A 27,793-nucleotide genomic window follows, 5' to 3' on the forward strand; every position below is an offset into this window, starting at 1 on the left:
TTCGACAAAATTTAATTTTCTAACGCAACAAAATAGTTGTGTCACACAACTTTTTTGCAGGAACTTAAGTTTAAATTCCTTAGCATTGATTTTACAAAACATTACTCAAAATTAAAAATATTTTTCAGTGTTAATCCTTTAACTTGGTTTAGAATATTACTTTTAATTCCAATGAAAAGATAAAAAAAAAACATCTTACGATTCATTGAGAATTTTTCAAATCATCTTTTATTGTTTAATCTCAATTCATGTTTTTCTTTCATTGTGTTGTAAAATATAATACCAAGATTCAACCTTTATATTTGGGTCATTAAGTTAACAACTTCAGTATAAACGTTACATTGAAGTCTATCTTGACTTTTTTTAAGATGATTAAAGATCATTAATTATACAAAAGGTGGGACCTCATATTTATGGTTTAACAAGTACAGTCTAATCTCTCAAACACCATTTTGTTACATTTCGTATTTTTTATTCTATTTTTAATTTAATATTTCATTTCAAGAAAGTTTTCTTTGAAGCAAGATCAGGAGAAGTCTGGGTATTATGAATTATTAAAACTTTTGATATATGAGCTTAGCTGCTTATAGTCTTAGCTCAAAATCTTTTGGATCAAGTAAATTAACTCGTTAATATCGTTAAATCTACGCGTTAGTTAAGTGTCTAAGGTGAAATTTTCTTTGTTTTAATTCTAAAGTTGTGACCAATAAGAGATGGGTCCAGCAAACTTTAAAACATTTATTATTTACAATGTCCATTCCTGAGTGTATACCGTAAAAAATTAAATGTTATGTTTCTTTGTTCTTAAAAAATTGTGATTTTCTAGCTTCGGTTTACAGAATTTACAGAATTTCAAAGACTTGTGTTAAAACTAAGTTTAAAATCAAAATATAACTACAAAGTATAACTATAATGATTTGAGATTTTTTTAATGAATCCGCAAGTTTGTAAAATCATTCCTTCGTGATAATTAGTTTTTTAAAAAATTGGATTTAAACTAACTAACGGTTTTCTCATGTTGTATATGTTTTATCTTTGCAAGAGTACATCTTAAGCGTATATTGTGTACAGGTCTACTTTAAATACTTTATTCATACTCTTGATGAAAAGTACTTGAGAAAAATATTATCCACAACTTAATTGAAAAAAAACTTTAGTACCTTAAATAAACTTTATATCAAGTGGCTCTTTTATATGGTGAGTTCGATTCACATATATACCATTTAAACCATATTGTCTAATATCCTTATTATTTTTGTTTAAGAATTGATCATGCTTTATCGTGGTTTCTCTGTCACGGTGACTAATGGATAGTGGACACGTTTTAATGTTTTTTTTAAAGAAAAACAACAACTTATTTTTCATTATTAATGAAACAGATTTTTGAATATTTAATAGATTTAAATTTTAGTTTTTAACTGAAGGCCGAAGAGTGGAGACTTCAATTTTAATGTTAAGAATAAATACAATGGAAACGTTCTTGTTCTTATTCTGTTCTGTTCTAGGAAGAAGGAGAATGCCGAGAAGGAGGAGAAGGAAGAGGCGGAGAGAAGAGAGAAGGAGGAAGGGAAGGAGAAGAAGAGAAAGAAGAGCAGAGAAAGGAATAAAGAAAAGGATGATGAGAAAGATATAAAAGATGAAACTGAATACGCTTCAGGAGTTTTAGGAATTATTCCTAGATAGTGATTCCATGCCCTTGACTTTCATTCAACCAAACATTATTCCTATGTAGTGATTCCTGCACCTTGACTTTCAACCAAACGTTATTCCTAGCTAGCGATTCCTGGACCTTGACTTTCAACCAAATATTAGTCCTAGATAGTGATTCCTGCACCTTGACTTTCAACCAAATATTATTCCTTGATAGTGATTCCTGCACCTTGACTTTCAACCAAATATTATTCCTAGATAGTGATTCCTGCACCTTGACTTTCAACCAAACATTAGTTTTATGTAGTGATTCCTGGACCTTGACTGTCAACCAAACATTATTCCTAGATAGTGATTCCTGGACCTTGACTTTCAACCAAACATTATTCCTAGATAGTGATTCCTGCACCTTGACTTTCAACCAAACATTATTCCTAGCTAGCGATTCCTGCACCTTTACTTTCAACAAAACGTTATTCCTAGATATTGATTCCTGGACCTTGACTGTCAACCAAACATTACTCCTAGATAGTGATTCCTGGACCTTGACTTTCAACCAAACATTATTCCTAGATAGTGATTCCTGGACCTTGACTTTCAACCAAACATTATTACTAGATATTGATTACTGGACCTTGACTTTCAACCAAACATTATTCCTAGATATTGATTCCTGGACCTTGACTGTCAACCAAACATTATTCCTAGATAGTGATTCCTGGACCTTGACTTTCAACCAAACATTATTCCTAGATATTGATTCCTGGACCTTGACTTTCAACCAAACGTTATTTCTAGATATTGATTCCTGGACCTTGTCTTTCAACCAAACATTATTCCTAGATAGTGAATTTTTAGACCTTGACAGTCAAACATTTTTCTAGATAGTGATTCCTGAATTTTGACTTTCAACCAAAATGTTAAGTAATTTCAAATTTTTTTATATTAAAATGTGTATCTTTTTAGAGTATTGAGTTATAAGGATTCATAAGATACAGATTGAATAAAATTGTACAACAATACTTAAACTTCTTAAACGGTTATGTAAGCGTTCTTAAAAAGATAGGAATTCATGAATTTATATTTTCTGTAAAGCTTTAATCCTGAAAAATTTGAAATAATTTCATGTTTGTATTCATGAAAATAAGAAACCATCATCGATCGACATAATAATAAACATGAAAATGTATTTTCAAACAAATAGTAGGAGAAAGTAACACAAAATAAATAGATAGATATATGGATAGATAAAAAGATAGGAAAAAAGATAGACAGATAGATAGATAGATAGATAGATAGAAAGATAGATAGATAGATAGATAGATAGATAGATAGATAGATAGATAGATAGATAGATAGATAAATATAGATAGATATAGATAGATATAGATAGATAGATATAGACGGATATAGAATATAGGTATAGATAGATATAGACAGATATAGATAGATATAGATAAATATAGATTGATAGATATAGATAGATAGATAGATAGATAGATAGATAGATAGATAGATAGATAGATAGATATAGATAGATATAGATTATAGATATAGGTATAGATAGATAGATAGATAAAGATAGATAGAAAGATAGATGTATAAATAGATAGATATAGATGGATATAGATATAGGTATTAATAGATAAAGATAGATACATAGAAAGTTAGATTTATAAATAGATAGATATAGATGGATAGAGATATAGGTATAGATAGATATAGATACATAGAAAGATAGATAGAAAGATAGATGTATAAATAGATAAATATAGATGGATATAGTATAGGTATAGATAGATAAAGATAGATATAGATACATAGAAAGATAGATAGATAGATAGAAAAATAGATGTATAAATATACGGATAGATGGATACCTGAGCTCTCGTTGCCCTGAACCGAGCTGCTACAAATATCGGAACTGTGTCTGAATAAAATAATAATTATTTCATTAATTATATATTTTTACCAAATTCAAAATTTAGAAATATTTCATGATGATGTTGCATTACAGATTTTATAAAAAACAAATGTCAGTGACAATATTTTTCATCAATTTTTAGTATTTTTTATTAAGCTTACCAGCTACATAATTAATTATTTTTATAAATGGATTTGGGGCGCTTTACGTCGTTTGTTAACGATCTGATTTGTAACCAAGATTACGAGAGATTTACCGTTGCCGTTAACGGGTTGGAACCTCGTTAATGAGAATTTTACTATATTTATTTCTAGAAAATAAAGAAGCCGACACTTAAAACACTAAAAATATTGTTCATGTGTTTCATGCAATTTTAAATTTTAAAATGAACGAAATTTTTTGTTTTTGAAAAGATTCGGTTGTTTTTTGGTTTTCTGTTCACTTTTTTATAAACGGTTCGTTTCGTTCGTTAACGATTTAAAAATTGACGTTTCGGCGAACGTTAACGGAATCTTAAGATAATTTTCAAAAACGCCACTGTCCAGGCCTATCTGTAAGTGAAACTAGTTCTAACCTGTTCTGCTTGTCTCCTTCTGTATCTGTAACACTCGACACCAACGATGTAATGTCGTCGTCTGTTTCCCCCTCTTCATCACGGTCACGCGATAATAGGCCTTAAATCATAATTATGTCAGTAATTCTTATATTTAGATATAATTAAAAGTTCCAATTTTAAGGTATTTAATGGTATAAATTTGAGAATTAGTAGATCCTGTAGACTTGATTTACGGTGAGATTGAATGAAGTAAACTTATATGTAGGTGCTACTGCTACATTAGAAATTAAGAAGTATTTTCCTTAAAAGAGCAGTTACGAAAAACATATAAGATTTATTTTTACGAGAAATTTACTTGGATTTGCAGCCGTAAAAATTAAAAAACAAAAAATATAAAAATAATAAAAATTATGACGATAATCTATAACAAACATTAATAATGATAATAATGAGAAAGACAATAACAATAATTACCTAAAAGTAACGCTTTCTTGATGCCGACCACCACTATACTATTTTCAACATTTGCTTTTGCTTTCCCTTTCTTAAAATACATTTATTAATTAATATTAGCACTTTTCTTCGTTTTTTTTCCTTTCTTTTTACATTTTGTTTATGAAACTATATTTTAATTGTTAACTTTGCTTCTGTTCTTTTTCATGGTGTTTGTGCACGTTTGGTTTGTTTTCATTTTGTTAAGTTTTCTTTTGTTTACTTTTGTTTCTATTGTTTGTTTGTTTATTAACATTTAGTTTGTGTAAATGTTGTTTGTTTGTTTATTTACATTTAGTTTGTGTAAATATTGTTTGTTTCTTTATTTACATTTAGTTTGTGCAAATATTTTTTGTTTATTTACATTTAGCTTGTGTAAATATTGTTTGTTTGTTTATCAACATTTAGCTTGTGTAAATGTTGTTTGTTTACATTTAGTTTGTGTAAATATTGTTTGTTTCTTTATTTACATTTAGTTTGTGTAAATATTGTTTGCTTCTTTATTTACATTTAGTTTGTGTAAATATTGTTTGTTTGTTTATTTACATTTAGTTTGTGCAAATGTTGTTTGTTTCTTTATTTACATTTAGTTTGTATTTAGTTTGTGTAAATATTGTTTTGTTTGTTTATTTACATTTAGTTTGTGTAAATATTGTTTGTTTGTTTATTAACATTTAGTTTGTGTAAATATTGTTTTGTTTGTTTATTTACATTAAGTTTGTGTAAATATTGTGTTTCTTGTTTATTTACATTTAGTTTGTGTAAATGTTGTTTGTTTGTTTATTTACATTTAGTTTGTGTAAATGTTGTTTGTTTGTTTATTTACACTTAGTTTGTGTAAATATTGTTTGTTCATTTACATTTAGTTTGTGTAAATGTTGTTTTTTTGTTTATTTACATGTAGTTTGTGTAAATATTGTTTGTTTGTTTATTTACATTTAGTTTGTGTAAATGTTGTTTGTTTGTTTATTTACATTTAGTTTGTGTAAATATTGTTTGTTTATTTACATTTATTTTGTATAAATATTGTTTGTTTGAATGTTGTGTGTAGGGATGTGTAAAAGCCAGGTTCGTTTTACCGAAACTTTTAACATTTTTAGACTTATAAAAGGTTTTACGATAATCTGAGAAGGATCCAAGGATTTAGAATTGTATTCTGTAGAAGTTTGATTTATCAAACATGCAAATTTGATATACTAGATGAAAATATAAGGCAAAAACTAACCAAAAACTATGGTGTTAATGACGATCGTTTTTTCCTTATATTTTCTTCTAAGGTAATAAATTTGCATGTTTGATAAAAGCAAATAAAAATTTAAATCGTTGGACCCTTCTCAGATTATCGTAAAACCTTTTTTAAGTCTAAAAACATTAAAAGTTTTTGTAAAACGAACCTGGCTATTGCTATTTTCCCTAGTGGGGTGCATAAACTTTGTTTGTTTATGTTTTGTCTGTTTACTTTATATTTGTAAACTATTACCTTAAAGAGAGCTAGCATAGAAAGCCCTAGCCCAGAATCCATCCTAACAATGGAAAATAATTAATTTTCTATTGAAAAATATATGCCTGAAATCCATGGTATACTAGCTTCGCAGACGTTAAAGCCTTATGTTATTTTTACCGCCTTTTGAGTTTTGACCAACATTTCCGACCAATGATTTCCAACAGAGGGGCTTTAAGTTACTTAATGTCCCTTGGGACAATTAAGCAAAATAACGACCCGCTCTGCGAAGTTCTTGTTAAAAAAAATCGCATTTCATCTCAACAGACAATAAATTGTTTACAATACACTACTTTTTTGGGAAATTAAAAGTTTTACTTAACCGCGGGTTCACCCGATACGCTCTAGATATGATGTAAGCAACATTCGTCTTGGGAACCCTTGGTAAAATAAAATCCCTCTAACTTCCCTGTAGAGTGGTTGTAAACAATTATTACCGCCTTTTTATCAAACATGTAATAAATATTGTGTAACACTACATCCGTAAACCTGAATTACGCTGTAGATTATTAATTATCTACGTTATAAATAGCTACGTAAAACCCACATCATGATTTATCTTAACTGCGCCGTAGAAAACTACATATCATGATTAGCTTAGTTATGTTGAATATATATCTACATAAAACTTGACATTACGTCGATTAACATCACTTGTAACATAGAAAACACAAATATATTTAATTGGAAGATACTCCACTTAGATTACAGTGAGAGAAATAATCGTTCCTTGTCAAGCGAACAAGTTGATGAGATTGTGTCTGAGTTGAAACATTGATAGTTTACGAGATTGTGTCCGTGTGTGACAGTGATAGCTCAAGATTGTGTCCTTGTTTGGCAGTGATAGTTTACGAGATTGTGTCCGTGTGTGACAGTGATAGCTCGAGATTGTGTCCTTGTTTGGCATTGATAGTTTACGAGATCATGTCAGTGTTTTACATTGATAGCTCAAGATCGTGCCCTTGTTTGGCATTGCTAGTGAAGAGTTTGTTTAACTGATCAGCTCTTGAACCTCGTAGACCAACGAGAGGGATTGAGTTGTACTTGGATTGATACGGGTTTGAGAGACCCTTATGGAGTAGGGCAATAACTTCAAACATAACCGACCTATGATTCCCCCATCAGAGGGACGTTAAATTATTTAACTTCCCTTATTTAACTTCTTTCACAATTTGAGGTATGTCTAAGCTAATTTGGCTCACCCGAACAAAGTAATTAAACAAATTAGAAAAAGTTTTTAATATTTTTTACCATCCAAAGTTGTTGATGAAGCTTTTTGCATCTCTTTAATAAAAGTTTGCATTAGTTTTTGAAGAAAAGATCGAACTACAGTTCCAGATATTATGATATTATAATATGATATTATAATTATATTTATCTTTTTTCCTGTACTGCTATATAATTTTCAATATTTTTGCTGAATAAACCAACAAATCAAATTAATAAATCAGGAAACGTGGGCGGCGCGAAATTTCTAATGTCTAATGAAATCAAATTAAAATTTATGACAAATCTCTTTAAAATTAGTAAATATACTGTATATTGTATATTGTGTACTGTAATATAAAAATATATTATTACTTTTCTTTTTTTAACAAGAAATTGAACAAAATGCCAATTTGCGAAAATATTGAATTCCTATTTGCGTATTTAAGTTGGTGGCCGGGGAATTTGGCATAAATTTGAATTTGATGCAAGAAAATTCTTTCTTTTTACAGTTCCAAATATTCTTTGTCAAATCAATAATTGATTTTATTTTACTATTTAATTAGTTGAACACGCCATTTTTCCTTTAAACCTTTCACGTTGTAAGGGAAAAATTAATTGTTGATTATGTACGTCTTTTATATCCTTATTTGACATAAAACCAAAGAAAACAATATTTTCAAGTTTTATTTTACATTTAAAAATAAAGGAATTGAGTTTTTGCCACAAACTCAAATCTTCGGATCCCAATATCTTTGCAACCTGATGATGCACGCCTTTAATATTTCAAATTTAGATTATTTGATTATTTGATTATTATTCCAAAGATAAAATTTTCAAAATTAACATGGTTAAATACCTCAAAAGTTTGCTTGTAGGTATGTTGATTTTTTGTAACTAATGATAAAGATGAATTTTATATTTTCAATTTTTAATAATTCATTTTTTTCAAATCAGAGAATAATATACAGATGGTTACGACTTATTTATAAATAGATTTCAAAAAGAAAGAGATTGCTAGAAAATGTTAAAGGGAATGTGAACGTAAATTAAGAAAATTTTAAAGGGAATGTGAACGTAAAATTAAGAAAATGTTAAAGGGAATGTGAAGTAAAATTAAAAAATTTTTAAAGGGAATGTGAACGTAAAATTAAGAAAATGTTAAAGGGAGTGTTAACGTAAAATTAAGAAAATGTTAAATGGAGTGTGAACGTAAAATTAAGAAAATGCTAAAGGGAGTGTTAACGTAAAACTAAGAAAATTTTAAAGGGAGTGTTAACGTAAAATTAAGAAAATGTTAAAGGGAATGTGAACGTAAAACTAAGAAGAGCAAATGCAAATCATAGAGTGACAGGAACGTTTCTTATCGACCAGAGTATATTTGATAGTATAGTAACATCCATATAATACTTCTTCGCTAAAGTTAGCTAAAGCTTGACAAACGGTTGACCCAAATTTGCTGAAATGTTTTAGGATCCCCATGGATCCCCATTAAAACTTTTTTCTTCTACAAAATTCGATTATTTTTTATTTCAGGGGTAACGCCGGGCACTTCAGTTAGTTTACTTATGTTTCTATTTGCAAAGTGGAGAAAAAACGTTTTAAACTTTTATGCAAATAATTTTTAATCTTCAAGACATTTTTTGTACAGTGGAATAGAGCAATCTTGTGTGTATTTGATCTTCAAGACATCTTTTGTACAGTGGAATAGAGCAATCTTGTGTGCATTTGATCTTCAAGACATCTTTTGTATAGTGGAATAGAGCAATCTTATGTGCATTTGATCTTCAAGACATCTTTTTTTCAGTCGAATAGAGCAATCTTATGTGCATTTGATCTTCAAAATATCTTTTGTTCAGTGGAATAGAGAAATCTTATCTTATGTGTATTTAATCTTCAAGACATCTTTTGTTCAGTGGAATAGAGCAATCTTATGTGTATTTGATCTTCAAGACATCTTTTGTTCAGTGGAATAGAGCAATCTTATTTGATCTTCAAGACATCTTTTGTTCAGTGAAATAGAGCAATCTTATGTGCATTTGATCTTCAAGACATCTTTTGTTCAGTGGAATAGAGCAATCTTATGTGTATTTGATCTTCAAGACATCTTTTGTTCAGTGGAATAAAGCAATCTTATGTGCATTTGATCTTTTTAAACAGCAAAAAGGTTTATTTGTGGGTTGAAAATCTAATTATTAAGTGAATTGGAACTGTGTAGTCATTGTAAAATAAACCGTTTATTTGAAGTTCCAGACTGTCTTTAAGGAAGCTATAACAAGTTGTACAGTATAACTGTATAAATACAGTACATAGATGATTAAAACGAGACAGATACACCAAATGTATAATTTACTTCTTGTGAGATTATTGTGCACAATTGCTTAGTCTCATATTCGTTGTTTTGCAATTTTCACGATATATTAAATCACAACTTGAGTCTCAAAGTCGTCTTAGTATTTCACAGTGTTATGGGTATCACTGTATACACATTATGTGCCTAAAAAGCGTATACCGAATAAAAAATTACCTGATTTCAAAAATAATCTATTACTGCACAATTGTTTACCCATCTTTTTTAAACTTTGAGTCTCAAATTAATTCTCACTCACATCAAAACACCAGTTTTTTAATCAATGAATAGATTGAAATTGATCGAATTGATCGGATGCATGTTCAGCATAGATGTTTCATATCCATTTGTCCGTTTACAACTAAATTACATCTTCTACCTTTAGCTAACTCTCTCCAAATCTTCCGAATTTATCTAGTATACAACCCCACCCCATCTCCCTACTCCCTCACCTTTTATCTAGTATACGATGTATTTTCGATGTCAATTTTTTTGGCTGACAGGTGTCTCTCCTTAGAAAAAATCTCTGAATTATTCATCAAAAGTACAATGTATAATGTTAAAAGAAACCTAAAATTGAAAAGTTATAACATTCAAATTAAAATAGGTGTGTGCCAAAGATTTCTAGGAACTTCAGGGGTTATTGTTATTTTCAAATTCGTTTCTTATCTGCAGAATATCATCTGTTTATCACTTTGACTCATATACCTAGAATCTAGAAACTGGTAGAAAGAACTCGGAACCGGGTCATTAGAACCCCAAAACTGAAGAACGAACCTTGTGAAACAGCCTGATATGTAAACCTAGGACATATGACACTTGTAGGAACCTGGTATCTAGAACGAGGAAACTAGTTTAAGATCCTAAATCATATATCAGTTATGTATAACTTTGTCATACAATTTTATCAATTTCTCAAGAAAGGGACATAAAATAAAACTAAAATTTTTAGGCTTCATCCTATACCCCCTTTCATTTCACCTTAACAGTCCCTTTAAGAATTACTGAGAATTGATTCAATTATTTAGATATATTTGATTGCAATGAAAAGTTTAAATGTCACAAAACCTCGACTCTATACCCTTGAATATTGGCAGCAGTAATTCAGCAGGCTTGAATGAATAGTTTATACAACAGTGATTACCAGAAAACTCGGAACTAGGAAGACGACTTTTATAATCAAGTTATAAATTTTAAAAAGTTATATTTGAGCATGAATGAAAGCAATGGGGCAGAGTAAACAGACCAGTTTCACAAAATTAAAGATTTATTAAGTATTTAGTAGAATTATTTACTCAGAAACAAACCAATAAAGTTCGTAAAGTACAAACCAACGAGGTTCATAAAGTACAAACCAACTAGGTTCATAAAGTACAAACCTACGAAGTTCATAAAGTACAAACCAACTAGGTTCATGAAGTTCACGATGTTCATAAAGTACATACCAACGAGATTCATAAAGAACAAACCGACCAGGTTCATGAAATATTTAAACACTTCTAGAACACCCAGACAATCAAAGTTTAGATAGAGATAAGAGGTATACACCATCACTCATCAGGTTGCATCAGGCCTCTTTCTGAAATACTCATCCTTTGTTGGTAACCCTGAATATCAAGATCTAAGCGTATTGAAATAATTCGTGGGCTTCGTGGATTCCGTGTTTTCCTGAACGATCGTTAAGTGACAAAATAAACGAAATAGAGGGAAAATGAACGATAATTTTGAGATCGAACAAAATCAATTATTTTTTGAACGATTGAAACAAAAACCAAACGAAATGAGCCGTTTATGAACGATGAACCAAAGGAAATGAAAAAAAGCCGAACGCGCCCATCTCTAGTTCTATCTTCATCGTTCTAGAAACATCTATATGGACTCACCAAAGTTTCCTATATTCTTTAAACCCCTAATCCCACCGCCTTATTGGTCAGTACAACTCTCCAGAACTATCTATCTATCATTGTGTTGACCTTTATGTTGTTTGGTTAAAGTTCTTCTATGGTTTTAGTTGGAGTTTAGAAGTGTTACAGTAGAGTGAACACGATGCTACCTCCCAGTGTAAGTGCTTTATGGACAAATTTCATATTTTAAAGAGACTGATTTCAAATTTCAACTCACGTCCAGTCAAAAAAATAATTTCTCACAAATATAAAATTTACAGTGGTAAAGTTTTTTGTGTAATTTGTTTCTTTAAAACAGTTTTTGTGTTTGTCGGGATAAAATGAATAAAAAGACATAATTCATGATTCATTGACCTTGTACAAAGGATTTGAGTCTTTGCCACAAATTCAAATTTTAAAATACCTACATCTTTGCTCCATGATAGCAAAAACCTTAGATATATCATATTTAGATTATTTGATTTAACAGAATTCATAGTTTAATATAGCTGAAGTCTACGACATCAGGTTCTAAAGATATGGGATTAGAACATGAGAGTTTGTGTGAATTCAATGATGATAGTTTTACGAATTGGTCCATGTTTATCATGTTCATGTTGTTTTACGAATTGGTCCATGTTTATCATGTTCATGTTGTGTTACATCATTTGAAATATAAAGAATCTCTTAGTGTTCGGTTGGTTGGTTTTGCTCCTAATACTATTTTTTCAAGTTCTTGTCATCTTATAAAAATGTTCTGTTCACGAACCTCTCTTACTTATTAATTGTTTGTTTCGTTTTGCATTCCTTGAATTCTTTTCCCTGTATTTTTCAAATTTTTTGAACTTTCGGTTTTAATATTTCAGATCTATCACCACGAAATGGGCTTAAAGGGGCTGTAGTGTACGTTATATCAAGTGACTCTCCGTTTATAGGATGACATGTCAGATTAACAACCTTACCCTTGAAAACTAATCAGCAATGCAAAAGATATCCATACGCTTTTTTTAGAATGGATAAATTTCAATTGTGGTTTTTTGTTTCTGTTAATCTTTGGATCTGTCAATTTATCCGCCTGTTTTTAGATCTGTAAATTATCCGCCTGTTTTTAGATCTGTCAAATTATCCGCCTGTTTTTAGATCTGTCAATTTAACCATCTGTATTTAGAGCTGTCAATGTATCCGCCTGTCTTTAGAGTTGTCAATGTATCCGCCTGTCTTTAGATCTGTCAAATTATCCACCTGTTTTTAAATCTGTCAATTTATCCACCTGTTTTTAGAGCTGTCAAATTACACGTATATGTCTTTAGATCTGTCCAATTTTCCGCCTGTTTTAGATCTGTCAAATTATCCGCCTGCTCTTAGATCTATCAAAATATCTGTTTTTCTTTAGATCTGTCAAATTATCTGTCTGTCTATAAATATTAATCCTTCAGTACCCATTGGCTATTACCCCTAATGCAAAGTTTTTTTTGGTACACTCTTTATATACATTTTGTATTTAATTCTTATATTTTTTATATTTATATTGATTTATGATGTATGACACCAACATTTTATTACTTGTTTTGCTAAATATCCCGGATTAATCAAGGATCATTTTAAAATTTTGAATAAATTCTTTTTGGTTTTTAAATATAAATTGTAAATATTTGATTCAGCAAAAAGTCAAATATACGTTGGTTCACTGCACATTAAAGCAAATCAATAGATTTATATTCATCGTTTAAATTATAATACTTCCAGGACATTTATATATTAGATTGTTTTGCTGGGTCAATTAGATTGACTATAAACGTAATTTCAAGTGCCTCTGTAGTCTTTTGAAAACGTATCCACCCCCAAAGTAGGAGTTTTGAACGACGAATTTGCACTCAAACTCAGGATTTACAGATCTTAAAAAGTTTAATATGTCTCAAATGAATCCGAAAGAAATTTTCCACAACACTGCATACTCAGTTCAACTACCTTACAGAGCCGGTTACTCCCTTTAATATGGTGTACTAATTTGAACCAGTTTCATTGTTAATAGGTTTACAATTTTAAAATAGGTTATGTCCTTTTTAATCTATAAATTTAAAACATGAAAGTTTGCCATATATTTAAGGTGATCACGAACCGTAGTGCAAAAATCAAATTCATTTATCAAAAATGCTTATGAAAACATTTCGAAAAAATCAATCATTTTGGATTTTTTGGATCGTTACATCTATCACCATAGACTTGGGATGATGTTGAGCGATCATTATTTAATCTAAAGAATGTTGGTGTAAGCGGTTTTCGGAGTAATTTGAGCTAGGAAATAGAAAGACATTGTTTCTTGTAGAGTCAGGTGTCAATATCAAAATTATACTCCAAAAAATGTTATGTTTTGTAATTTATAATTGGTATAATAAAACTATTAGTTAGACAAAATTATATTTTTATATAGATCTACATGGAATATGATAACCATCAGAAAGCTAGTTTTAAACCACTTTACAGCATCATGCTCATTTTACAATATCATGCTCACTTTACAACATCATGCTCACTTTACAACATCATGCTCACTTTACAACATCATGCTCACTTTACAACATCATGCTCACTTTACAACATCATGCTCACTTTACAACATCATGCTCATTTTAAAAAAATAAAAATCTTTAAACATCAAGTTACCTGGATAGACAATTTTATAATTAAACTAGGCTTTTAAGGGCACTTCGCGCCCATCTTCCTTTTCAGTTGTGAACATGTTTAACGTTGAAAAACGTTGAAAAACAAAGGAAAGCAAATTTCGCGGTTTTTAAAAAAAAAGATTTTTGGATTTTTAAGATTTTAAATTTTTTTACAAAAAAAAAACTTTTTGCACATATTTTTAAAATTTTGATCATTTATAAACCTTCCTTGGGTCACGTGAGATCCAACAAAAAAATTGGGCCCGATTGGTTCAGCATTTTTGACATTTATAGGATACAAACAAACAGACAGATAAGCCAAATTTATGTATAGATAAATTATAGAAATTAAAACAGAAATATTTTTTTTCTTTTGAATTCTTCTAGAAAATGTTAAAATAGGTGCTTGTACTTAAAATGTTATATTTGCTGGTAATATAATCTGACTTGTTGCGTGACTAATAAACCTAGTAAATTAGGATCCGATAATTGGTTTTCTGCTTTTATCCTGGTTTTTTTTACAAAATTAAAATAAAAAAAAATGTATCGAGATTTATCTATCTATAAATAAAGGGTTTCCTAAAACAATGCCCCCTGCCCCCCCCCCCCCTAAAAAAAGGAGAAGAAAAATGTTATACGGCAAAAAAGCATGTGATCATTCATAGCTTCAGAACTTAAAACAAGAAATTTTCCAATTTTTGTAAAACTAAGTTAAATTCCTTGATATCATAAATGAATTTATTAAAACTTATAAGTGAAATTTATATGACCAAATGTTAACAATCTCATTGAAATTCAAGACCTAAACAATATTTGTTCTTTAAAGGAATTGAGAACTTGTAACAAACTCTGATTTTCTAATGCCTATATTTTTCCACCTGATGGTGTAAACCTTTGATATTTCAAACTTAGATTTTTTCATCTAACAGAATTCATATTTTGAAATATCTAAGGTCTTCTACGGCATTGGATTACAAAGATATAGAGATTAGAAAATCATAGTTCGTGACAAAAACTCAATTCCTTTAAAGATTTTCAGAACCTGCTAAAAAATAGAAGAATTTATAAAATCAAATTAATGAATAACTATCTGATTTTAGAGAAAAGAAAGGAATGTCTAAACACTGGAATCTGCTTAATGTATATAAAAACTTGAATGACTGGTGCACTAAGGTCTCAATATTTCAGAGATACTGAAAACTAGTAAATTTTGGCGAACTTTGACTTTGAACACGTCGCAATATAAATTTTTTTGTTTAAAGTAAAATTTTTTTTTTCGACTAAGAAAACCTTTTTTATCATTATATAGATACATACATACAATACATTGGCCAGAATCCAGGCCAGCCGTTAGGGGCTGTTTTAAATTATAGGCCCTACACAAAAAAATACAAAAAATTAAAGCAAATTAGGATGATATAAGGAAGATAACTTGTGTGTGAAAATGAGGCTAGAGATGAGAGGGAAAAGGAAAAACAGAATGAGGAAGTGTTGATTTTAGTGGAGTAATTGCATGTCACAGGAAAAAAGGAAAAGATACACGAAACATGACAGTTGGTGAGTGGTTTAAAATGTCTTCTTCCATAATTTGTTAAGTTTTAAAACAAAATAAACTATAAAAAGTCTTTTATATCTTATATCTTGGAAGGAGACATTCAAAACTATTCACCAACTGTCAGGTTTGTGGTACAGGGTAAAGGGTTCTTCGAAAAGATCTTTTTGATATTTTTTTTACTTTTTTACTATTTTTGTACTTTTTGATCACTTTTTTATTTTTTGTTAACTTTTTGTAGTTTTTATTTACTTTTTGTTTTCTTTTTAATTACTTTTTTCACGTTTTTTTCACTTTTTGTTTACTTTTTTTAATTTTTGTTTGGTTTTTGTTCTGTTTTTAATTACTTTTTTCACATTTTTTCATTTTTTGTTTAATTTTTGTTAAATTTTTGTTTACAGCGCAGATATTATCAAAGTTACATTTCCACGATCTCTCATTCTTCTGTAGCCGTAGGTATTAAGACTGACATTTGAATTGCAAATAAAATGGTAAAATAAAAATCAGGGAATGCCAGGGCCCTTTGGGGCATTAAACAAACATCAACTAGACTTACAGATTCATTTTCAAATATTTAAATAAAATATTTCCAGCAATTATTGGGATCTTAAAAGACAATTTCTTGTTTTTAATTTGGAATATTTTTTCAATTTTTTACATAATTACTAGCTCAACACTCATGTTTATAGAGTTCATTTATAAAATTCATATATATAAATATGTATACGTATTACGTATATATAACTAAAGTAAGCTCAGAAAATATATATTTTTAGTCATTTCATGCTTTGCAGCAATCTTCAGCATTTAATCTTCGATAAAGATTTAAATTTTATATATATTCCTTTTTTATGAAACATAGCAACGTACTTTAACAGAAATATTTATAAAAATATGATTTATTCAGATTTCAAATCAGTCATCTTAATCCAATTGAAAAGTCTACAGGGTACAGGGTGTCCCAAAATCTAAAGCATTTGAAGAAAAGGGTCCAAAAAATCTGTCCGGGCGTAATTTTTTCAATGATTTTTAGTTTGAAGAAATTTAAAAATAAAATCTATCACTTCTGCGCATTTGATTGTGTAATATGGTTTGATCTATTCTGCTAGATCATAAAGTTACAGCTTGAAATATCACAGGTTTACACTTTTAGGTTGCAAAGATATATGGATTAGAAAAAAATAGTTCGTGACGAATAATAAGTTCCTTTACTCAAAATTTCTTGAAACCGGTGTACAACTTAGAAATCTATCATATAAGAATTTTCGTGATTTCAGCACATGGCAATTCATATACGAAGTCTCATAATCTATATTTTTTATATTCATATTTAAAAAAATTTATACAATTCTTTTGAATTTAAGAGAATTTCATAAAGAATCGTTAAATCTAAAATAAGGAATCAGATCCCATGTTTTCAAAAAGTGCATTTATCAAGAGATCAACTGGTTTCCCGCACACTGCCTAGGGCGACCTAACCGCCTGGAAGAAAAATAATCACTTTCTTGCAGGCATAATAGATCATACAATCTGCATTCTAATTCATAAAATACAGCACTTTTGCATTTTTTGAGATGCATTTTTTCTACTTGATTAATAATTTTGTAGTATGAATATTTCGTGGCTGTGGACATTCTTCGAATTAAAGGAGATATCAGCTGCCCCCTATCCCAGGTGGCGCCAAAAAAAATTTATCAGGAGGGAGAAGGTCCCTCTCTTCCACTTTTTAATTAAGAAAAACGACGATATCTTCCACGTAATTTATCAGATTAAAGTTTAAAGGATACGAAAGGGATGAGTGGGTTTAGATCTATCCGTTAAACCAAAAGTTTCCAGCTCTGACAGTTTAAACTGCGATAATCCTTTTATAAAATATATAGTCTAGTATTTATATTTCTATAAAATGTTTCCAATAGTAACCAGATGGATGATACTGTCTTGAAATACATCTTTAACCGGTATATTCTCGTATCTTTAACATTTAGAGACTTAACGATTCAGCCCGGGGCGTTTATAAATGCTGAACAGTTTAATCAATTCCCCTGCATGAATATTTTTTTTACACTTTCAATCTACTAAACACTAGCTTGGGAACCCACTTTGCCTCGAAACTAGGTTTTTCATATTAAAGTCGACCTCAGTTTTTACACCAAGCTAAGAGCATTCCCGTTGTTCTACCAATATCGTACACACAAACTATACAAACAAACAGGGATTACTTCTCTATATAAATATAATTATAAATAACCTAGGCTTTCAGGGCGCTTCACGCCCATCTTCTTTTTCAACTTTTAATTATGGCTTTATCTGTGAGCATCTTTTCTTTGTAAAATATAAAAAAAATTAAATCTGCGGATTTCATAATATTTTTTCGTGCATTTTCAAAATTTTACGAATTTAAATAATTTAAGATAAAAATCTTTTAAGATTACATATTTGAAGTCTGATAGGCCATAAACCATCCCTGGGGCCACGTGAGGTCCAACACATAATTTGGGCCTGTTCGGTTTAGTACTTAGGTACTGTAAGCGTAATTTTAAGTGACATGACCATTCATAAAAAGTGGGCAATCCACAATATACAATGATACTTATTAAACCTTTGACTGCTCAGGCGAGGGACTGTTTAAATTGCTGTAAAATCAGAGTGCACGCCAGCGTAGAATAAATACCCTCGAAATAAACGAATATTTTACGTCAAAAACGGTTTTCAACAATCCGAAATTAAACTTTTATTTTCGTCACTTCTAGAGTGTAGATATTAACATTTCTTAAATATAGAATAGCTTGTGAACAAAGTGTTAATTACACCGTAGATTAATAAGGAGAAGTCCGACATAGTAAATAAGTCAAATGTTTAAAGAGTACTCTTGGGAATCGGACACACCACTCTACATATTCAGGTTCACGCCTACAGTCCCTTTATAGACCTTCAATGTGTCTATATTATTCTCTGTTAAAAGAACTTTACTACAAAGTTAGCTGATTGCTTTAGTTGAGTTTACAAATAAAACAATCTATGCATTGGTAAAGGAGAAAATAGAGAAATATAAATTCAGAAAACAATTTAAAGTGTCTAGATTCGAGTGTCTAGTTTCTTGTGTCTAGTTTCTAGTGTCTAGTTTCTAGTGTCTAGATTCGAGTGTCTAGTTTCTAGTGTCTAGTTTCTAGTGTCTGGTGTCTAGTTTCTAGTTTCTAGTTTCTAGAGTCTAGTTTCGAGTGTCTAGTTTCTAGTGTCTAGTTTCTAGTGTCTAGTTTCGAGTGTCTAGTTTCTAGTTTCTAGTTTCTAGTGTCTAGTTTCTAGTGTCTAGTTTCTAGTGTCTGGTTAAAGTGTCTAATTTCTAGTTTCTGGTTTCTAGTGTCTAGTTGCTTGTGTCTAGTTTCAAGTGTCTAACTTCTAGTGTCTAGTTTCCAGTGTATAGTTTCTAGTGTCTAGTTTCTAGTGTCTAGTTTCTAGTGTCTTGTTTCTAGTGTATAATTTCTAGTGTCTAGTTTCTAGTGTCTAGTTTCTAGTGTCTAGTATCTAGTGTCTCGTTTCTAGTGTCTAGTTTCTTGTGTCTAGTGTCTAGTGTCTAGTTTCTAGTGTCTAGTGTCTATTTTGTAGTGTCTAATTTTTTGTGGCTAGTTTCTAATGTCTAGTTTTAGTGTCTAATTTCTAGTTTCTGGTTTCTAGTGTCTAGTTTCTAGTGTCTACTACAAAGTTTCCAGTGGCAAGTGTCAATGGCTGGTGTCTAGTATCTGTTGTCTGAAAAAAAGCTAATGGGAAGTGTCAATGGCTGGTGTCTAGTGTTCAGTGTCTGATGGAGAGAGCTAATGAGAAGTGTCAATGGTTGGGTCTAGTGTCTGATATAAAGAGAGCTAATGGGAAGTGTCAATGGCTGGTGTCTAATGTCCAGTGTCTGATATAGAGAGATAATGCAAGTGGCAATGGCTGGTGTCTAGTGTCTTATATAGAGAGATAATGGCGCGCAAGTGTCAATGGCAGGTGTCTAGTGTCCAGTGTCTGATATAGAGAGCTAATAGCAAGTGTCAATGGCTTGTGTCTAGTGTCTGGTAAAGAAATGTGCTCAATCATTATTTAGCTTGTGGCACATTCATCTTAGGATAATCTAATTTATATTGGAAGAAGATATAATAATAACAGATAAAAAGAGTAAAGACCAAAAGTTGAACTAGTAACAGGTGGTAACTGGTAACCGATACTGAAATAAGATTGTTTTCTATGCTGAGTTGGAAAGTTGAAGCACAAAGCTGAAAGAATTATGAATATTGATTTTTAATCTATATATAAATTTAGCTTGTCTGTCTGTTTGTTTGTTTGTATCCATACATAGGTTTACAATATATAATTTCAGTCAGCAGGACAACTGGGGGCTTTGTGAAAACATCTTTAAGCTCTCTGATCCCCCCTGCTACAGTAACTTCCATTATATTTTTAATTTCATCTTGTATATTGTTTAATTTATTTTTTCAAAAGTTCGTTTGAAAAACTCGTTCATTCAGAAAAAAACGAAAGATTTTTCAAATTCGTTCGGATAAAGATTTAGAAATCTGTTTAACCAAAAAATCTGAACGGTCGTTCGTTTTAGTCTTTTCATTCAATTTTATAAACGATCGGTTTTTTGATTTCTCTGAATGATCCAATCCGTTCGTTGAGGAAGAAAATAACTTAAGAATAAGTCCTTTACCCTTAATGTCCAAATATGACAAAGTCTATCTTTAGAAAATACTATGTATGTCTGTATTTTATATTTGTATGCGTCCTTCTGCGACTGGAGAAGGGGGTTGGATGACAAAAGACATGAAAAAAGAGCATATTTTTTTCCATTTCAACTTTTTAGGCGTTTTGACTATCAGGAGGCTTGTCAAAAAAAAACAAGAACTCGCGTGAATCAAAATTTTATTTTTGTTGAACCAGTTTTATTTTGAAATCTTGAAAAATAAAGAATTTTTGGGTGAAAATTCTGAAAAAAAACGAAATGTTAAAAGATAACGGATAAAAATTATGCTCAACTCTATATAAATATTTAGTTAATTGATTTTACATTTTTGTTCAACCTACATTTTATCAATTGTAAAATCTGGTTCCCCACAACATAGAAATGTTTACGCGGCTAAACTCAATTTAATTTAAGAACGCAGAGCGTTTTAATTAAGCCCCAAAATATGCCCCCCCCCCTCCCTTGTTCTTTCTTTTAGTTCTAATCCGGGTGACTAAAACTTTTATGGTTGAAGTTTTCCCAAATGACTTGGCGAAAACAGTACTTTGATTAATCTGTTTCAGACGATAAATAACTTTACAGCTTACAGTACATTTATCATTTAGCTTGTAAGTTTCGACTTAACTTTTTCGTGATTTTACAGGTGCTAGATGGACCTGTGGCCGCAGCGCCCAGCTCCCTAGCCTGCCATAGCCGCCTCGCTCTGCCCCCAAGCCTGTCATAGCCGCGGCGCTCGACCCCTAGCCTGTCCTAGCCAGAGCGCTCGGCCCAGAAATTATATTACCTAACCTAACCCTCAAATAATACAAAAATAAACAGCTGGCGTAGGTCCAATATTAGTAGGTCAGAAAGTTAGTAGGTCAGAAGTTCAGTAGGGGCCGGATGTTGCACGTATAGACGATGTAACATTACCATTCAATATTGGTTTAATGTTTGTCGCCAATTGTCTACTTTCTATTCTTAAATGATCATATGCCTTTTAATCATGCCAACCCCCGCTGAACACTTTCTTGATAAATAGATTTATTAATATCTGTGACTATATAGATAAGACTTTGAGTAACGAGCGCAATTACAATGAACAATGCCGCAAATTCCTCACAATAAACTTAGCGGAAGAGTATATATATACATATAAACCAGCATTTCAACCATTTTCAACATCAGCAATGTTTAAAACATTGCGATTAAAATGATTTTAATTATTTTAAAAGGTTATTTTTAAAATTAATTCTCATAATATTCATGTTTTCTGAAAACCCCAATTAAATAAAGGATAAATAATGAAAAGCATGATAAAATCTAAATACCAACTCTACCAACTGTCTTGTGTATCTAGGTCTTAATACTGGGGGGGAGGGAAAGAGGGTGGAGGGGGGTAATAGTTTGTTGGGCATTTTTGGCAACAAATTCCATTCACATCAAACCCCTCAATAAAGTAATTTTTTTATTCTTTGAAAAAGTATTGACATAAACTTTTTCAAAGTAGTTTTTTTCTGTGAAACGCTTTGTTTTTATGACTTGGGTGCAAATAATTTCTCTGTTTATAACAATCAAAATTTCATTATTAAAAATCATAAAAAAGAAAGGAAAGTTTTTTAAATAAGATTCTCGTTTAGCAGGCACACTGTATAATTTATCTATACTTTAGGCAGTACAACACTGAGAAATAACTTAGCTCTCTTCGCTTATTTCTCGTTAAACCCCCAAAAAATGTACAGTAAGGCAGACGACTGTTAGACTCAAGAAATACAGCTTTGTTACTGACACAGTGCCAGATTGTCGCCATTTAATTTGATTAAAAGATTTTAAGTTTCATAAGTCTCACTGTAGATAATTAAAAATGCGTAAATTGTTTAAGAATTTAAAGAACTAGCCTTAGAGGGCGCTTCGCGCCCATCTTCTAAATTAATTGTGAACATGTTCTCTTTGTGTATATCGTAAAACAAAACAAAAATAATTCGCGAATTTTCACAAAAAATTTCGTGGATTTCCAAAATTTTCAAAAATTTAATGAAGATCGAATTTTGATGGAGACAAATATTTAAAATTTCAATCATTCATAAACCTTCCCTGTGGTCACGTGATGTCCCACAAGAAATTTGGGCCCGATCGGTTCAGCCGTTTTGACGTTTATTGGATACAAACAGACAGACAGACAGACAGACAAGCCAAATTTATATATAGATGAAATGAGTATCCGTGGTAGCTAAAATTCTGCATTCTCTTTCTACTATAAATATAGCTCTTTGTACTCATATAGCTGGAGGCAACATTTCCAGACCAATCAAGGATTCTAGACTTTACAGAAGCAGGAGTAGAAATAAATTATACTTTTCAAAATCCACCAGAAAATTTCGATGATTTAAAAGAGAAATTGCCGCAGATAGAGTGCTCTGAGCTGGAAACTTTTCAATGTTGGATTTCGGGATCAATGCTTGATCCACTCTTTTTCTTAATCTCGATATTAAATAATGCTTGTTCTCCTCCTTTTATTAATTTCCAGATTAATAAACCGATTTGGATTAAGGATATTCCATTTTAAAGTGTTCAGCTCTGGAAGCCAAGTATATATATATAATTGCTTAAATAATAAAAAAACTAACAGAACAGGATGAATGAGGATGATTTAAAAGAGGATGAAAAAGACAGGATGAATGAGGATGAAAAGGATGATGAATAAGACAGAATGAATGAGGATAAAAAGTAGGATGAAAAGTCGGCTGAAAAGTAGGATGAATATTGGCCGGATTGATGAATGTGGATGAAAAGAAGGCTGCATATTGCCGGATTGATGAATGAGGATGAAAAGAAGGATGAATATTGGCCGGATTGATGAATAAGGATGAAAAGAAGGCTGCATATTGGCCGGATTGATGAATGAGGATGAAAAAAAGGCTGCATATTGGCCGGATTGATGAATGAGGATGAAAACTAGGATGAATATTGGCCGGATTGATGAATGTGGATGAAAAGAAGGCTGCATATTGGCCGGATTGATGAATGAGGATGAAAAAAAGGCTGCATATTGGCCGGATTGATGAATGAGGATGAAAACTAGGATGAATATTGGCCGGATTGATGAATGTGGATGAAAAGAAGGCTGCATATTGGCCGGATTGATAAATGAGGATGAAAACTAGGATGAATATTGGCCGGATTGATGAATGAGGATGAAAAGAAGGCTGCATATTGGTCGGATTGATGAATGAGGATGAAAACTAGGATGAATATTGGCCGGATTGATGAATGTGGATGAAAAGAAGGCTGCATATTGGCCTGATTGATGAATGAGGATGAAAACTAGGATGAATATTGGCCGGATTGATGAATGAGGATGAAAACTAGGATGAATATTGGCCGGATTGATGAATGAGGATGAAAACTAGGATGAATATTGGCCGATTGATGAATGAGGATGAAAACTAGGATGAATATTGGCCGGATTGATGAATGAGGATGCATAAGTCAATGACTGTATAATGAAAAAGCAGAAACTAATGAATGATGAATGAAATATAAGTTTGTTTTCTCAAAACTTTGGAAATTTATGTTTTGAAAGTTTCTAACTTTAATAATAAATCTTGATACATTGTATTATAAATCTACGAATAAGGAATAAAAAGCAAACCGACGCCATTTTGTATAATATTGATACCAAACCATAAAAACTATATCACTTTAAACTTTGAAGCCTTGTTTGTAATTAAATATTGTGGAGCTATCGTTAAAAAAATGCTTTGAATTTCTAATATTTGTGCGTAAATCAAAGCTGGAGCATCTCTGGTCACGAAGTCGTACCACCCTTTTGCATGAATATTAGATTTCTTTTCTCTCTAGTTCACAGTGAATTCAGTTCACTTGAAACGATATATATTTAATCATTTTCAAACGTCAAGGACTCTGTCCCCCCCCCCACACCCCCAGCCTCAATATTTAAATTATCTTATTGAATTGAATTGAATTGCGACAGGTCTTTGTTTCCTGTTCTAAGCATATGATGCGCGTAAACCTAGATAGAGGGTGCTTGAACTTTTAATTGCATGCCCGGGTGCGCACTTACACAAATTCAGAGAAAGCTCAATCTTGGCGCGTGTACAAAAAAGCACGTCATTACAGTGATTGTTTATTTAATTCTAAATGATCATAATATCCTAATTTAGAAATACGCAACTCTCAAAGATGTTCTAAAGGCCCAGAACGGTCAAATTTTTTTGATGATATCTATCGTCTGTGTGCCCAATGAAGATAATGTCTTGTGTTTTATTGTGTGTAAATAGATTTACAATGGAACGTTATAACTACATCAAAAATCACTTTAAAGTGACCTAATGATCTTAAATACTTGCCGATACATATACAATACATATAAATTATAACATTTCATTTTTGATTTAGTTTATGGATATTAATGAGGTATGCATCGTTTGACGTGTTTAAAATAGGATACTCGACCTCCTCGTAAAGGATGGGAGGAAGGCCAACCACATCAATCTCTAGTCGGAACCACATTCTCCTCATTTTCTCGTCCGAACCACCTCGAAATTCTCGTCCTTTCAATATTATTTTTTTTAAGTGTCCGATCCTTGAAAATAAATACATTTTTTAAAAATATTGCGACGTTAGGGCATAAAACATGACTTGAATAAAGTTTTCAAAGGATTTTGAGATGTTGGAATCTTCAAATCCACGAGAATGATGTCAAACATTATTTAGGTTAAAAATTGAATCTCTTCTGCCTCCAAAATCGATAACGTTCACAAATAAAAATTTATACCAAAGAATTCGCGTGAACATGGCCTTTAATCTTTCCATTTCAACCCATACAAAATAATCATTGATTTCTGATTTATTTACAAATAAGGTAGATTTGTTGTCCCCGCACTAAGAGGTCACTACTGCCTGCCGCATGCTTAAAATTATAGAAAAAATAATGTTCAATTTATATTATTCAAATCATTTGCTACAATTAATTGGTCACAACCCTATGAATTCAAACAGTATTTAATCATATAAAAATTGTAAGCTATATCTCTAACCCAAATTCAGCTTAAATATTACAAAAAGTTTTTTTACGAGTTTGAGAATGTTTTGCGGCATTTTCCGCGAAATAAAGGGCTCTTGAAACAGACGCTTTTCTGTAGAACATCGTTTATGGAGCATTTTCATTTTTACACAAGTCTAAAATTTAATTTGGAAACTTTTATATTTCATCTATGCCCTAACGTCGCCATATTTTTAAAAAATGTATTTATTTTCAAGGATCGGACACTTAAAAAAATAATATTGAAAGGACGAGGATTTCGAGGTGGTTCGGACGAGAACATGAGGAGAATGTGGTTCGGACTAGAGATTGATGTGGTTGGCCTTCCTCCCCTCCGTAAAGTGCACGTCCAGGCGATGTTTTGTACAACGTTTTCAAAAATTGTATTTTGTTCTGAACATTAAAAAAGATCGGCGAAACCAATATTGTTTTTGAAACATTTAAATTTTAAAAAAAATTTTTTGAGCAAATGTTAATTCTATTGTTTTCCAAAATTTCCTAAAAATTCATAAAAATACATCAAAAATTAAATGAGATAAATCAAAATATCCGCAAAAAAATTAGAGTGGAATTAGTTGGTAAATTTTATCAAATTATAACCTTAGATCTGCTATGGCTGTTATGCTAATGAATAGTTCAACAACTTTTCCTATTTACTGCTTACCATAGTCTCTGCAACTTTGACCAGAGCATAATTATCATTGAAAAAAAAAATTATTTCAGGTGTACCTGATTATTGGCTTGATTGGCAGGCTCGCAGGGGAGGAGTTTCAGGGGGCACCTTCTCCGCAGGGAGAAGAGTTTCCGGGGGGACCTTCTCCGCAGGGAGAGAATGAAGGAGGGCCTTTTATTCAATTCAGAGGAAATTCAAGAACAGTTAATACTTTCGGAGCAAACAATGGTGGGTTTTTTAATTCAAAGTAATCCATGTTTATGAGCATTGAGCAATAAGAATTCCATTCAAATTAAGCGTAAAAGAATTTATTTTTTTGCCACAAAGTCAAATTTTTAAATCCCTATATCCTTGCAGCCTGATGGTGTAAACCTTTGATATTTCAAACTTAGATAATTTGATCTTACCGAATTTTTAGTTATAAATACCTATGGTCTGCGATATTGGGTTGCAATGGTATAGGATTAGAAAACCAAAGACTCAATTCCTATAACCATGTCGAGCATTAGCATTGTTAAGGAACAGATCTTTTAAAATTTTGATAACGGTCTCTTTAAAAATTATGATATTTTAGTTTACAAGGCTGGAGTCTTCTATCCTATTTCTTCATTTAACACCCTGGGCAACAATCAGGTTAAAAAATGATTAATTTTGTTTAATTTTGAACAATATTCTGGTTTTTTTACTAATAACATTAAATAATCTTATTTTTCAGTTTGTAACAACGTTGAGGCCGATTTCAGGTGCAGTTTTTTGATTAAAGTTTTTTGATTACAATTTTCTTTTTTTGCATTTGAATTTGTTTAGATTACCTGAGTACTGCCAAGTTTGAACAGCTGACTAAGCAGCCGCTAAACAGGAAGTCAGCTGATCTGGTCGATACACGTGGAAGCTTTCTTGATTTCCCAAGCAGGGAAGAAATAGAATTGACCAATGAGATCACTTCTAATGATGTGACGTCAGTGTTTAAGCTACCAATCGAACCACATCCAGAGGAGCTTTTGTCTTTAAAGATACAGGAGAAAAGAAGGCAATCTGAACAGAGGTAAACAATATCTTTTTTCTCTCAAATCGTTTTTTTATTCCCGAAAATAACATTTTGCTCAATAATTTTCAGATTGGCTGAAAAGAATCAAGAGCAGACAGTTCCAGTTCAACAATTGAGAGAGTTTAATCAGCTGACAGAATTCAAAAATTCACTGAAGAATTTGGTTCCTCTGACGAAGGCTGGAAAATCCTCCAAAAACTTCGTGGATTTCCAAAATGGCCGCTTTTTCTACAGCTACAATTTATAGATTGTATAGTAAACATCTTTAATTCTCTCACCCCAGTGCAATCTCCAATCTCAATGTACAAACACTGTAATTGAATCTATTAAGAATAATCATTTTTAAAAGTTTATTTTCCTTTACTTGAGTCGAGGGGAAAACATAGAAGAAAATAATTCTCAGAAATAAATAAATGTTATTTGTATAGCTTTCGAGAATTCAATATTATTTGCAAATTGCATTTAACGATTGATTAAGATTCGTGGTATATAATTAATCACAGTATGAATAGCATAAATTTAGTTGAAAAT

General features: G+C 31.1%; 2 protein-coding genes across 6 annotated transcripts in view; one reads left to right on the top strand and one right to left on the bottom strand.

Annotated features, from left to right (window-relative positions):
- The window catches only part of LOC111714245 (uncharacterized), a 46,075-nt gene extending 31,859 nt beyond the window's left edge, over positions 1-14,216 (bottom strand). For 2 of the 5 annotated variants that reach the window (XM_023489308.1, XM_023489305.1), the window contains exons 1-5: positions 14,079-14,216; positions 6,103-6,147; positions 4,605-4,674; positions 4,149-4,248; positions 3,531-3,580 (exon numbers count right to left, since the gene is read on the bottom strand). In XM_023489308.1, the coding sequence (XP_023345076.1) occupies positions 3,531-3,580; positions 4,149-4,248; positions 4,605-4,674; positions 6,103-6,144 (262 nt within the window). In that variant the 5' untranslated portion in view covers positions 6,145-6,147; positions 14,079-14,216. Of the gene's footprint in view, positions 1-3,530; positions 3,581-4,148; positions 4,249-4,604; positions 4,675-6,102; positions 6,148-9,856; positions 10,080-10,131; positions 10,623-14,078 lie in introns of those variants that run through there. The other 3 variants (XM_023489310.1, XM_023489307.1, XM_023489306.1) reach the window with 3 other exon arrangements.
- LOC111714246 (uncharacterized) lies at positions 11,639-27,615 on the top strand. The gene is made up of 6 exons (XM_023489311.1): positions 11,639-11,740; positions 26,265-26,442; positions 26,789-26,847; positions 26,930-26,957; positions 27,022-27,259; positions 27,332-27,615. The coding sequence occupies exons 1-6, from the start codon at positions 11,726-11,728 to the stop codon at positions 27,507-27,509; spliced, it is 696 nt and encodes a 231-aa protein (XP_023345079.1). The 5' UTR covers positions 11,639-11,725; the 3' UTR covers positions 27,510-27,615.
- Positions 27,616-27,793: the final 178 nt, after the last annotated feature.

Source organism: Eurytemora carolleeae, unplaced genomic scaffold (genome assembly GCF_000591075.1).
Source record: "Eurytemora carolleeae unplaced genomic scaffold, Eaff_2.0 scaffold1432, whole genome shotgun sequence".
In the NCBI taxonomy this organism is placed as follows: Eukaryota; Metazoa; Arthropoda; class Copepoda; order Calanoida; family Temoridae; genus Eurytemora; species Eurytemora carolleeae.